A 14,374-nucleotide genomic window follows, 5' to 3' on the forward strand; every position below is an offset into this window, starting at 1 on the left:
AGATTGCATTCATTCATTCAGCAAACATAAATGAGTACCTAAAAGGTGCTAGGCATGAAAAACCAAGATATATCCCCTCCTTAAGGTGCTTATAATTTGGTATGGAACACACACACACACACACACACACACACAAACAAGCAGATACTTACAAATTACTTTGGTCCATAAGCTCAGCCTAGAAGGAAAAGAAAGGGTACTGGGAGAAGATGACATTTGGGTAGGATCTTAAAGCATGTTTGCCAGGCAGCAAGAGGGTGGATGAACTATTGTTATAGTACAGAAATAATCATATACTATTTATATATCATACAGATGTATTAAATTGTATGGCCTGTTCAAAAACATACTCCTGATGTGTCAGAGTACAGAGCATCTGGCAAAAATGTTGAGAGGTGAAAAACCATCATAATTCATTTTTGAGCACCTACTTGTGCATCGGGTTGCCATGAGTCAGAGGCAGACTGAACAACAGCAAACAACAGCTTCCACCACTTCCATGAGAAGTTTTGACATCCTCTAAGTTGCCTCACTGTATAAGATAGAGGACATTGTCCACATATTACAAATAAGTTTAATAAGCTTGAAAAAGACTAACTAATTCATGCTCACATATACACACACATTCTTAACGTCAGAATCCAGGTCTGTTTTGCATCAAAGCTTGAGTTCTTACACTCTTTTCATTCTCCGTCCTTGCCATGACTTAGAGCGTGTCCCAGATGCTAAAAGTTGTCTTTATTCCTCCTAGGGAAATTAGTTCAAGCACTCTGTTACCTAAAATCTTTATTGTTTTTGTGAACTCTTAGGTCCATACAACCTACTCTGTTCCAAAGCATCCTCTTCTTACCTTTATTTTACTAATCATCACATTACATGGTATCAAATATGTTAAGGGTTTGTGTCTCCTCATTAAATCCCAGGGTTGAGAATCTGATCCTTTTGAGAAAGACAGTGTTCATTGAATGGATTAAAAACAAATGAATTAATGAATTTAAAAGAATGATTTAGTTTTCCCAGTACGAACTAAAGACAATACTATAATATCATATGAAAATTATTAGATTTTCCTAATTTCACTTTTGAGATCTCCTAAGGTTCACAGAGAAATAAAGGGAATTTTTAAGAGATCATTGAAAAGCCTTGAGCATATGAATAGTTGGATAATGATGATGGGAATGGGTCCCTCGTTTTCACCCTGTGTTACCCTGGCTGGGAGATGCACTATGATATTAGAAGGAAATTTCAGCTTCTGAGTTCTGATTAGCTTATTGTCAGAGCAGGAACCTATCCATGGAGGAGCATGGCACTTTTGGGGAAGCTTGCTAAGAGGGATAGTGAGATGAACATTTGCATTATTATCTTATACTAATTCCCTAACTCCTTTTTCAGGAAAAGCCCTGTTTTGTTTGTTTGTTATCTTTTAAGAGATGGAAGAATTTTTCAACAAATACAAATTAACAACGCTGAAAACTCAAGAAGTCTCCCTGAGGAGAAACAGTATGCCAAATAGTCATTGATATAAGAGAACACTGTAAATTGATGCAGTAATAGTTCATGGTGGCTAAGGGGGGAACTTAATTTACAACATGAAACAGGTTTGCAGTCCTTAGAAATTCTGGAAATCAGTCAGTGGCACAGAAATTGATCTGCTAAAGGAGAGGAAAATTGATTCTTAATATTGGCAACTACATCAATTTTTTTTTCTAAGTTCTGAAGGAACAACTCTTGGAAACAAGTTTAGTAATCATTAAGGAATTACTTGATATTTAGTTTCCTAGAAAACTATTCAAAGAGAAGTATTTCTGGTCTTATTAAAACCTATAGTTTTATTGTGTCAAATATCACCTTCATAATTGCATTCTTTATTATGTCAAAGGCACAGAAATCAAAAATTAAGTGAACTAGAGTTGTCTGTGTAAAAGACATGCATTGTATCACATTTTAGAGTGCTGCTTTGCATCAAAGTATCTCAGTATCAAGTAGTGGGAGTCTGAACATATTTGCATATTCCCCATTTGTGACATAGTGTTGATATTCTCAAAAAGAATAACTGTAGCTGATGGTAATTTTTATCTGAAGAGATTTGTGCATGTTAGCAGTATACCATCTTCTGTCAACATACAAGGAGTATATGGGGCCCATTAACTCACCAAATCTGCCACTGTTCTGCAAATTTTTACTAAGCGGATACAGTCCGTAATAGTCACGTATGTTATAAAATGCATATCAAATGCTATCAATAAGCAAGGGGATTGTTGTTCCCCTAGTGAGAAGGCATTTGAAGTGTTTAAGAAGGCTTGACAAAAGAATAAAACACTTTGATTAGTATATTAATATAAATGTATCCTACTGGGAAGCCAATTCATGTATTATATGCACTTTAATGTTTGCCACTAACAAGTCCTCAGAATGCCATCTTTTACATAGATTTTTCCCCACATTTTCTTTATTTGTGGTTCCTCTCAGTTCTAACAGTGAACCTGGTTGAAATGAAGCCAAAAGACACCAAGATACTGTGCATTTACCTACTTAATTTTTAAAAGGTGCTGTCAGTGTTAAGTGGTTGTAACTAGCTTCAAAGGCCTTCAGCCAGGATAACTAGGATACAGGCCATTAGGCTGCTGTGTTTCTTCAAGTCTGCCTGAATCAGAGGGCACACCAGAAAATAACAAACAGCCAAGCCAAAAAGTGTCCTCTTTATTAAACATCTTGCTATAACTAAGTCAAATAGTGTCCATCATCTTGTGTTGAATACCAGGAAGCATGGGGTTAGTATAGAAATTCTGTTGTCAAAATAAGAGTCCTTGAGTGACATAAAACTTTAAGCACCGCCTGGCTACTAACTGAAAGGTTGGCTGTTTGAATCCACCCAGAGGCACCTTGGAAGAAAGTCCTGGTGATCTACTTCCAAAAGATCACAACCATTGAAAACCACAGGAAAACCTTATGGAGTGCAGTTCTACTCTGAAACACATGGGGCCTCCATGAGTTGGAATCAACTCAATGGCAACTTTTTTTTTTTTAATCTAAATAAATCCAGGAAATTCTCAAGAGGGGAAGTCCATCGTGCCCCCTAAGTATTATAACAGTTGCAGTAAAAATATCTGTGAATTATATCTTCAGAAGGACATAAAACATTTCATTGATACCTCTTCAATTAGGATAATCAAAAGCAAGTTATCATCAAGACTTGGGTAAAGCTGAAAGATGAGAATGTAATACGATCTAGAAACTTAAAAAATAATTCTCAGCAGAACCAAAACAACAAACTGGCTCTTGCTCCATCAACGCTCTCTTCCCTTACGCTTTTGGTGACTTTACTACTTTGGAACAGAAGACCTTTCCTATACCAGGCCCAGCTCATTTTTTAATCTCTTGTAAATGAGCCCTTTGTTTAAAACGATGCACCTGTCTTATTCATAGTGCTACCATTCCAATGGCTATGCTATCTAAATATTATGCAGTGAAACAACCAGACTTAAGCTCTAGCCCCGAGAGATAACTTTACAGTAGCTCTAAGGTAAAGTGAGTTATAAAGGATGTTGGGTATTAATTATAACACTTGTCATTTAAAAAAAAAAAAACTTGATGGTGTGTATAATTTTACCTCATTTTCTCATTTGCTGCTGTTATTTAAATTGCTTCTCAGCACTAAGCATGTATATAAAAGATGATTGTTCCCAATTTAACCTTTGAAATAAAATGTATTCTATTAATTAAGTCATTACAGTTCCCTCTCTTTTCTATTATGTTTATTCATTTATCTTCTGTCCTAAAGATAGGCATCTGTGTCAGTGAATATTCTGGAGAAAGACCTCTAATTTTTATGCCTATCACCCATTTGGATTTTCAACACTGTTTTTTAAAATAGTTTCTGTTAGCGTTCTACAGAATTTCAGATTGTCGATTAAAATAATAAGTATTCCTACTGCAAATAATAGGCAGTATTCAACCAAAAAGTTAAGGAGATACCGTGTTAAAATAAATGTGGCTGGGGAATTTGCACTATTTAAATTGGCTTAGTTTTCTGGGAGAATATATATCTGTTAAATAAATAAACTAGACAAACACCAAGACAAAACAACAGCAACCAAAAACCTTACCTTTGTACAAATTCCTCTTTCAGAATAGCCCTATACATTAAGACCATATAGTCTAAGTGCTGTATTTCCTTCAGAAGTGAGCCATTTTTCCACTACAAGATGAACTGGGAGCCAGGTAAATTGGGTGGCAGTGCTGGCCATGGGTGCTGGATGGTGAGTCCATGAGATAACATATGGGCAAGTGCCCGGTACCTTACCTGAAGCATAATATGCTCTCAATTACTTTCTCCCTCTACTCCTTTAGAATCCCAAGCAAGTTAAATCATGAAGAACACCAGCATCATCAAATTCACTACCTTTATCACTCTCACAGCTTCCGTTTATCAAAAGTTTTTGTCTGATTTTTAAATTGAGAATTATGTGCCTGGCACAGCACTAAGTGCTTTTCTGTATTTTAAAAACTTAGTTGCTACAATTCCATGTGTATTATTTTTATCTCAGTTTTCAATATGGGAAAACAGACTAAAAAAGCTTAATAAATTTCCTGACAGAGGTGGGATTCAGCCTACATCTGTCTCATTGCTAACCATCTTGTTATTCTGCCTTCCTACCTAATTTTTGATTAATAATTATAATAATAGCTAATATTAAATACTGTATTATCATCAAATACTTTGCATTACTTACACATGTAGTCTTCACCACAAACCTATGAGGTAAGCAGTATTATCCTAATTTTATATATCAGGAGATTGAGGCACAGAGAGTTAAAGTAACTTGCACATGACTAGTAAGTGCCCAAGCCAGGGTTTTAACTCAAACAGATGGTTCCCCATTTGTAAAGTGAGGATGAATAGTTTAGCCTGAATCCATTAGAATTCTAGATTTCTGTACATGCTAAACAGAATTACAGCTAACACTTGATTTTAGTCACCACAGATTTTATTAATAGCACATATTCAAGTAAAAAAGATAATAGTTTTCTAGAATAGTTTGTCAAGTATTTTCTTATAATTGCCTCATATTACTGATTATCCTTAAAATTTCTCAGATAGCAACCCTTCCATAACCTCTATCACAAATATAATGGCATGGTTAAGAGTCCCGGGTTGAAGATCTGGCTCCCTTCCGCTTACAAGATGTGCCTCAGTTTCTTTCTCTATAAATTCAGGATAATAAGAGAATCTGTCATTCCAGGTCACTGTGAGGATTAAATGAATTAATACATATAAAGGGCATAGGACAGATCCTGAATATTACAAGTCCTCAATACTAGCTGCTATCATCGTCTTCATTTTCCAAACTTTTCTATGTGTACTATAGATTTCACTGTAAGTTTTTTGAGACCTGGGAAAGAGAATTTGGCCCACAATTGGATCCTAATAAGTACTGACTAACTTACCTCCCAGCTGGAAATAGAAAGAAAAGTCTAACAAGATTTTTAACGACTTAGTTATAGGAAAATCACAGCTACGTAGTGCTTTTACTTAGAAAATAAAGAAATAGCTTAGGAAAGGAGGGGTAGATGGGAATGGGAAGATCTATTTATAGTAACTGGGTCAATTAAAAATGACTGAATGCTGCAAGTAGAACAAGGAAGGATGCTCTACTCTGAGGCCAATCTAGTATTAGGGAAAATGGAGGAGGCCTCACCTCGCTTCTGCTTCCCTTGAGAACCAGAATAGTATTGATGAACATAAAAAATGGCACGTGGTGAGTAATAAACAGCTGTTGTTGAATATTGAAGTGAGAATCCAGGCAGTGATGCTTAAGGATTAAGAATGTTGCATCTACCTTCACGAGGAATATTGGTGAAAAGTTTTTTTTTTATAATGCCCTTGCCTAATATTGGTACCAGGGTCATGATAGCCTCATAGAAAGAGTTGGGAAATATTCTATCCTCTGAATTTTGGGGGAAGAGTTTTTATAGAATTAGTATTACTTCTTCCTTAAATGTCTGGTAGAATTCACCAGTGAAGCCATCTGGGCTTCAAATTTTCCTTGTGGGAAGGTTTTTATCTACAAATTCATTTTTTTTAAAACATACCTATAGGGCTGTTCAGACTATTACTTTGCATAAGCTTTGGTCATTTGTGTCTTTCAAAAATTTACCCATTTCATCAGAACTATGTGAATCTAGGATTAATTGTTCCCAATCACTGAGCCAAGACCTTACTTTGTACTCTAACCTATCCCACTCATTATGAAGTTTTGCAGTCTAGTTGTTGTGAATAGGCCCTGGGTGACCATGAGGCTCTGTGAGTAGTTCTTTTCCAGGTCTTGGGTAGTTTTCTCATACTCAACTGATACATCAGGGAATCCTCTGCAGATCTCACAGTTCTTTCTGTACAGTTCTCTCTTCTCCAGTACTCTGCCCTGCAAACCCTATTGACCTTGGCTTCCCTGAACTCCTAGCTCCATGTCCTCAAGCTAGTGATACTGCCAGGATCTGCCTGTGTGCACCACAATCTGGAAACTCTCCAGGGAGTAAGATGGGGAAATCGTAGTGTTCACCTCATTTGTTTCCCATCTCTGGGGAGTCACTGTCCTTCATTGCCTAATGTCTTCAATGCCACTGTTTCACATATTTCATCAATATTTTAATTGTTTCGGGGAGAAGTATAAATCTGTTCCCTGTTTCTCCATTTAACCAGATACAGAAGCCCATTCATGAGTATTGAAAATATTTTTTGCTGTTATGCTCAAGAGTTTTATTATATATTATACATCTTTAGACCCATGAGTTTAGTTTCTCCTTTTGGGGACATGGAAACGACCAAGAATTGAAAGAATTGAAAATGAAAAGCAAATGAAATTTTATTTATAGACCCTCTAATAAACATGTATTTCTTCCTAGCTGTCTTTAAAATATGCAATAATAAAAATGAGGTATCCCAAGTAGGCTGGGGAAAAATTTCTCAAATCTTTTGCCAGTAAAGAATTTAACTTACTGTGCATCTATATTAATTTATTGTTCAAAAAAAAAAATGGCTAATTTACAAGCAGGTCTGATCCTTGTCTCTTTTATTTCTTCTCCTCAGTGCCAGATGAAAGCAATGTCCATTCATTGGCTGGACACAAATCGGGTAAGAAATATCTTGTAACTTACTTTATATCCTCCTTCCTGGAAATCACTGGCTGTGTTTGAGTAGCAGTTGGAACCCATTTCCATCCACTAGTCACGGAAAGGCTTGCTAATTAATATATGAGATGTCTCTGACTTCCACAAAGATGAATTATTGCTTCGCTAGGTGTGTAGTGGCATAATGTACGCTGACTCAAAATGTTTGAGAGGATAGAATAATGGTTTCCAAAAAAATAATTTAAAAACCAAAATTGTTAAACCTGTATGCCAGCTGAACACTTAGGACAAGAAAAATTGTAAAGAAAGCACAGGATGATGTGCACATTAAAACAAGCAGAGTCAGGATTTCCAGAATAAGATATGTTCATTTCTCCTCAAAAAAGAATAGTCTTTTGCCTGTCATCATAGGAGGTTATGCAGAACTGACTGGATTACATTTCTTTAGCTTCATGAATGAGCTCCCAGAGTTTCTAGAAGTCCATAAGGATCACTACAGGTTTACTGGGTCTTTCTCTGACACATTTAAGGTATCTTCAATCCGAAGATCCAAGCTTTTCCTTCATTACCAAGTAGCCTGCCTTCTATCCCTTTGCCCTTCCTTCATCATTTTTTCACATTAGTTGAAAACAAAATAGTTAAGCTATTAAATACTGCAGTAATCCTTTTCCTCTAGGAGTTCATAATTTTGCTGGGGGTGGGAGGGAGATATCCATTTTACTCTTAGAATCGCCATTCTAAACAGCAGAAGTGTTGTGATTTGTTGGCATCCTTCTGTTTTTGAGACAAAGATGTCTTTCCCATCACCAAGCATCTCCTGTGTTTATGTGCCAATTACGTTTTCAGCGGTAAGTGGCCTTGATGCCTCATTACCTCCATCATGTTCCAGGGCAAGATTATGATATTTTTTCTTTTCTTCTTTCTCCAGATTCTCTAGTGATAACAGCAGGGAAGGGATGATTCACAACTCTGAGATTTTTTTTTTCCCTGTTCCTCCTAATAAAGAGCCCAAGAGGTTAGATCACTGGGAAATAAAAGATATCTGTGGAAGTGATAAGTTGCCACATGCTGCTTGTTCTCATCATCCTCTTCCATTAAACTCTCTACAACTGGAAATATTTTTAGAAGCCTGAAGGAAGTTCTCATGTCCAAGGAAACCGAAGGATAGCCTATATTGTTTTCATCTTAAACACGTGCCACTGCTTGTAGTTCTCCTACACATATTAATAATCCAAAGATTAATGCCCTTTTATGTACTGGGGCAGGCTTCAAGGCAAAGAGTTGAAGGAGTTTTTTAAAATGTTTATCAATTTGGCTTTAGAAAATGAGCAAATAATAAAACATTCTGGCCTTTCCCAGGAGAGAAAATCTTATTCTTGTCTTAGTCAACTTCTAAGCAAATTATTTGTTAACCAATAACTGGAAATTATTTTTATTCTTTTTAAATGAAAGCATTATCATTTTAATATATTGCTATAATATTTTAGGTTAACTTGAATGATCTGTTTTTATAGTGTGATATAAAAATATTAATAAAGAATTACTCTAAGTACAAAACTTAAAATAATCTTCCAATTTAGAAATAATATATCAAAAATTGCATTATTTTAGAGCTGGCAGGCAGGTTAATTGTAAACTTCACATGGAGGCTCTACTTTACCTGGTAGATAGAAATAGTACCACCAGTCTTTGTATCATGTGAACTACCCCTTTTAAAGACATTAGATGTTTTAAAGATTTTATTTCAACACTCTCTCCCTTATATTTTTAAATGTTTTCATATTCTATCAAAGTACCATAGAGTTTTTCACTGGGCATTTGTGGGACACTGCTTGTATGTGTTAGGTCCCGTTGAGTTGCTTCCGACCCATAGAGACCCTATGCCCAGCCCTGCGCCATCCTCACAATTGTTGTTGCAGCCACAATGCAGATGCTAAGAAACAACTAGAAACTTGGTAACTGGAGTAAAAGTGGCACGCGATAAGACACGATCACCTCAAATTATACACGTTATAGTTAATTCAGATAAGGGCATCCTGTAAAACATTAAAGACAATTCTTGACAAAATACAAAGCAACATTAAAGACAGATATGCTACAATGATTATGAATTTATACACTTCAGTAATATACCCTCCCCTCCGTTTTTTTACATTTATTTCTTTTGGAAAATTAGTCTTGAGTTGTAATGGTTCTCAGGAACTCATCCCTCACATAAAATGTAACTTCCTTCTAAGTGCTGAGCTTATGTAGAGAGATTTCTCATTGGGCTTTGGCGGTGGTGGTAGTGGTAGCAGAGGGTCAAGGGTTCTTTAGATTCTGGTGGCATCTTCCAGTTACAAAATCGCTTTTTAAATTTGTCCAATATATAACTATAGTACAAATCTACCACAAGCAGTCTATGGCCACTAAGCAAGTTACTGGTTTGAATTGTAACTTGTAATGTTCTGTGATCATACTTGCTGTACCAGTGTTAAAAGGGCCGCTTATCTGTTGCAGTATCCTTTCACTTTCCCCAAACCCTTACCCCAGATTATTTAAGTAAAGATGTGACATCTCTTTTGCTAAGAAGAAAAAGGAGTTTCTACTTCTGTTTCTTTTTAATTATGGAAATGTGGGCAGCTTTCATTCTCTCCCAGGCCATCAGGAAGTTAAACAAATTGAATTGTATGTGCTGACCTAAATATATCATCCATCCTCTTATTTGGGATGATATTAAACGTTTTAATAAATTCATCTGAGTTAAACTTTCTTCTGAGTCAGCGATTTAGTGTGTAGAGAGCCATTCTGTGCCAACTGCCATGTGTTGGTCTGGCTTGGGTACCTTCCAAATTTGTGACAGTGTTCTTGGCACCTTTTCCTTGGCTCGGTCTTGAAATGGTTGATTCCTCGGAGCTTGGATCAAATCAAAAGCCCAGGGAAGATAAATCTTTCTAATATTTTTTGGCACAGAATGTAGACTTCCCCTCCCTCCTTCTGGAATCAATCTAGTATTCTTGAGATTCCTCTAATGACCTACTTCAGGGGCTTCCCCTGACAGTGCGTTGCATCTCATTCCCTTGCCAGGGAAGATAGCAGGGTGATTTTCCTGTTGATAATCTTTCAGGGTCCTCCTCCTTGTATGAATGGTGTCTATATCTGTGGAATGATGAGACCCATCCAGAGAAGTTAGAAATAAAATGCATTCTGTTTGGTGCCTTTAAGAAAAAATCACAAGTGTCAGAGAGTTTTAAAAAACCTAAACATGTTTTTGACCTCATTCCCTCACTCTCCCACTAATTGAATTCTGAAAAATATTCAAATCCTAGCATTGCAGGAAAGAAAACAGCAAGCAGTTATATTTTAAACAATAAAGCTATTGTTTAAAATGACTTAAATATTCTGAAAGAACTAGAATCCAGAGAAAATGACATCAAATTTGGCATTGCTTTTTTTTTTAAAATTATTCTTTAATTTTGACTATACTCAGAGTCACAAAGTATGTCTGAGACGAATTTTTTCTTACTTTTTTCTATGTCGTGAACTAATACTTAAACCAGTAGTTCAGTGCTACTCTGCATTCAGATAGAAAGGACTTACAAATTTTGCTTTTTTTTTTTTTTTTAAACCGTGTCTTCTTTTTTTTGTTTTGATTTACTGCTTGGAACTGTTTTAATATGTATTGACTGTCTGCAGAGATCTTTGCTGACCCAGCTCTTTAAGATGATGCAGTACTGAAGAAAGCCAATGAGTTCTTCTTTATGAGCTCTGACATATTAATTAGCAAAATGGACTAAAAAGCTTTCCTTTTTTATTTTAATTTCTTATATTCTCAAACACCTGTCTATATAGCTGTAAAACAGGCAAGTCTGTAAAAGTAATGGTTGGCAGTAAGTCCAGACCTTTTCTGCAACAAGTTTATCAATTAATGGGCAAGAACTCATTACCATCTGGGGCGATTTCTCTATACAAGGTACCTTGCAGCCACCAAATATGGTTGGTATCCTACACATTTTACTGATGAAGAAACTGAAGTTCAGAGCATTTAAGTACTTGGTCTCTCTGCTGCTAATTAGTGAGGTTGGGATATGAATCAATGGAGTATGTGGAAGAGCCTATACTTATGGCCAATTCATGTTCCACCAGTGTACGCCTACCACCTCATAGTCCCAGAAACTGAGAGGAATATCAGGTAAGACACAGTCCTTACCTCTAGTTCTATATGAAAATCATAACACACACATCAAGAAATTCAATAAATCCTTATTTACGTTTTCTAATCTCAGCCAGCTGATAAAGGAACGGAATAATTCCTCTAGCAGATTACTGTAATGAGTAGTATAAGAGAGATAACTAATCTGATAATTCTTGCTTTTGTTTCTCTGCATACATATATGAATGTGTGTGCATACATATATGTATATGTATATATATGTGCATGTATATATACATATGTGTGTGTATATATATCTATATATATGTGTATATATATGATTGATAGTGTGGGCCAAGTTGAGAGATGTGAGAAGGTATGCATGTGATATGCAGGTGGTGCTTATAAATTATTATTATCCTTATAGCAAAGGCAGATATTTTAATATGCAGGTTGCTAAATTGGCAGACCTTACATTCTGCTGTAAATGCATTGTATGTAAACTACAAATCTAGAGAATTCAAATTTGGCCCAAGAGTTTCTGGAGCTTTGCAAAAGAATAGAGGTCTCTAAAACATAAGATGATTGAATAGTCACTTTAATATAAGACTGATGAGCTATTAAATGGCATTTCATAAGTTTTGTCAAGTCTTAATATTATATACCTTTATACAATATCTAAATTAAATATGCATATAATTTTGGAACACCAACCATGGTAATGTCTCATATTTGAATCTTCTAATTAGATTGCTATTTTTCATGACTTTTTACTCTTATCCATGATGAGGAACTAAAATCTTAGAGTTAGTGGCTAGTATACTTTAAATCTCCTTATCAATTGGTTACAGTAATACTGCATGATAATTTATTTGGGCAAAAGTCTGTATTGGGTACTTTCTAATTTTTTGTCATTTGTTAGGTTGCATAAATATAGCTCTATGCATAAGAAGTGTGTCAGCGTTCCCCATGCTCCATCTTTGGTTTACATTTCTGTGGCATTCAGGAAGTTATAAAAAAAGAGCACTATGTCTTAGGTTCTTCCTACACAAACTAGATTATGAAACAGCCTTGATATTTCCTATGTTGCAGAACATTACCGAATATGGTGGTTTCTACAGTTCAATGAATCAAAACAAATTAGAAAGAAATATATGTCTTTTTAGAAATGAGGTAAGAGTCTTCATATTCTAATGTGGTGTCAGTTTGTATATCTCTGAATTTCGTGAGTTAATAGAGAGACAGCTCTTTTTTTACAAATAAAATTTCAAAATTAATTATTTTAGTTCCACTCAACGTTTATTAAATGTTTACTCGGTGACAAATATTGTGGTAAGTGCTAGAGATACAAAGAGTATTTTGACATGGTCTCTCCCTTTGAAAACTGTTTATTATGTGGTTGGGGATGAAGACATTTAAATATTGTATATACATGGTATTCATATGAACCTTAATATTATATACATTTATACAATATCTACATTAAATCTGCATTTAAATTTTGGGACACCAGCCATGGTAGTGTCTCATATTTGAGTCTTCTAATTAGATTTTATTTTTCATGACTTTTTATTATTATCCTTGATAAGGAACTATAATCTTAGAGTTAGTGGCTAGTATACTTTAATTCTCCTCATCAATTGGTTAAGGTAATACTGCATGATAATTTATGTGGGCAAAAGTCTTTATTGGGTACCCAGTTGTGCTAAAGAGTGCAGTGCAGAAATATCACACAGGAAATATTATTTGATTCTGTTTAGGATTGGGGATGGCTGTCAACTTTTAGAAAGGAAGTGCTTCCATAGCAGCATGTGAAAGCTACACAGAAATTTGAGAAATAGAAAAGATCAATGAGCTAACACATTTCAAGCTTATGGAAAGTTATGAAAATATGAAACACCATGGTGTGTTCAAGAAACTGTAAGCAATTCAGTGCAGCAGGAGTATGAAGGGAGAGTGACAAAACTCTAAACTGAGCAAGTAGGTGGGGATCAGATCATAGGGAATTCCTAATACATGAAAGAGTGTATTCCCCAACAGTCAGGGAATCTAAATGGATTAAAGGAGGAGAGTGGACAGTTTTATATTCTAGTAATATCACTCTGGTGGCTGTGGGGACTTGAGTGGACAAAAAATAAATAAATAAATAAAAGACAAGCAGAATAGTTACAAGACCATTACAGTACTCCAGATAAGAGATGATGTGGGCCTAAGCTTAAGTGATTAGCACTTAGAATGGAAATAGAAGTAAGGAATATTTAGAAAATAAAGCCCTGAAGATATTTTGTTGTTGTTGTTATAGTTTTGTTTTTTTCAGTTGGACTTAGTAGAATGAGAAGGATATAATATGGTTCTCAGTGTATCAGTCAGCTATTGCTACACTTTTATGCTATGTAATAAAACCAACAGTAAACATTTATTTCCTGATTGTGTATCTTCAGGTAGGATAAGATTTGTTGAGCTCAGCATTGAATATGCTTCTATATACAAAATCTGTATTTTTGTTTGTGAGTAATGTCATAGATGCTTTCCATTATCCTTTTCACTTTTATCATGCTATTATATTTCTTTTTCCTCTAAATGTAAATGCACAGAACAAATTATTTTGTTACGAGCACCAGTAAACATTTGTTGAGATGACATGTTTTGATACACATTTCTTCTCTATCCCTTATATACTGATATTTACATTACAAAATTCTTGGTAACAAAACTGTTTATTAGCCTGTCTGTCTCATTATTCAGAGTTTGACAGTTTTATCTTTGGAGATAAAATTTACTGTGCTAAAGTGTGCATTAATTCAGAAAGTTGTAGTTTTTTTACATTTTTTGAATGGTTTTGAACAGTGAAAAATAATTTTAGAAAGAGAAGACGGTATTTCTACATATGGCAAATTCTTCAAATGTGGTTGAATTCTCAAACTTCCCCATCCCTGGGGAATATGTGTCTTGTAAGTTCGGAAAACAATGGCTTGGAACTGACAAATCTAATAGTGTTTCTAAATGCCAGAGTGAACATGTACAGTGAAAAATGTTATTAAATGATTGCATGATGCCTGATAAATACAAAGTGAATGTTTGACATCAAAACTTCACTGGAGATTGAGCTATGGG

The 14,374-nt window shown here is 35.2% G+C and overlaps 1 protein-coding gene across 1 annotated transcript in view; it reads left to right on the forward strand.

Annotated features, from left to right (window-relative positions):
• Positions 1-14,374, forward strand: part of PARD3B (par-3 family cell polarity regulator beta) — a 588,698-nt gene that overhangs the window by 319,972 nt on the left and 254,352 nt on the right. Inside the window, exon 16 of the mRNA XM_023732913.1 lies at positions 7,088-7,132. Within this exon, the coding sequence (XP_023588681.1) occupies positions 7,088-7,132 (45 nt within the window). The remainder of the gene's footprint in view (positions 1-7,087; positions 7,133-14,374) is intronic.

The sequence above is a fragment of the Trichechus manatus genome, unplaced genomic scaffold (assembly GCF_000243295.1).
Source record: "Trichechus manatus latirostris isolate Lorelei unplaced genomic scaffold, TriManLat1.0 scaffold00056, whole genome shotgun sequence".
NCBI classification, from domain to species: domain Eukaryota; kingdom Metazoa; phylum Chordata; class Mammalia; order Sirenia; family Trichechidae; genus Trichechus; species Trichechus manatus.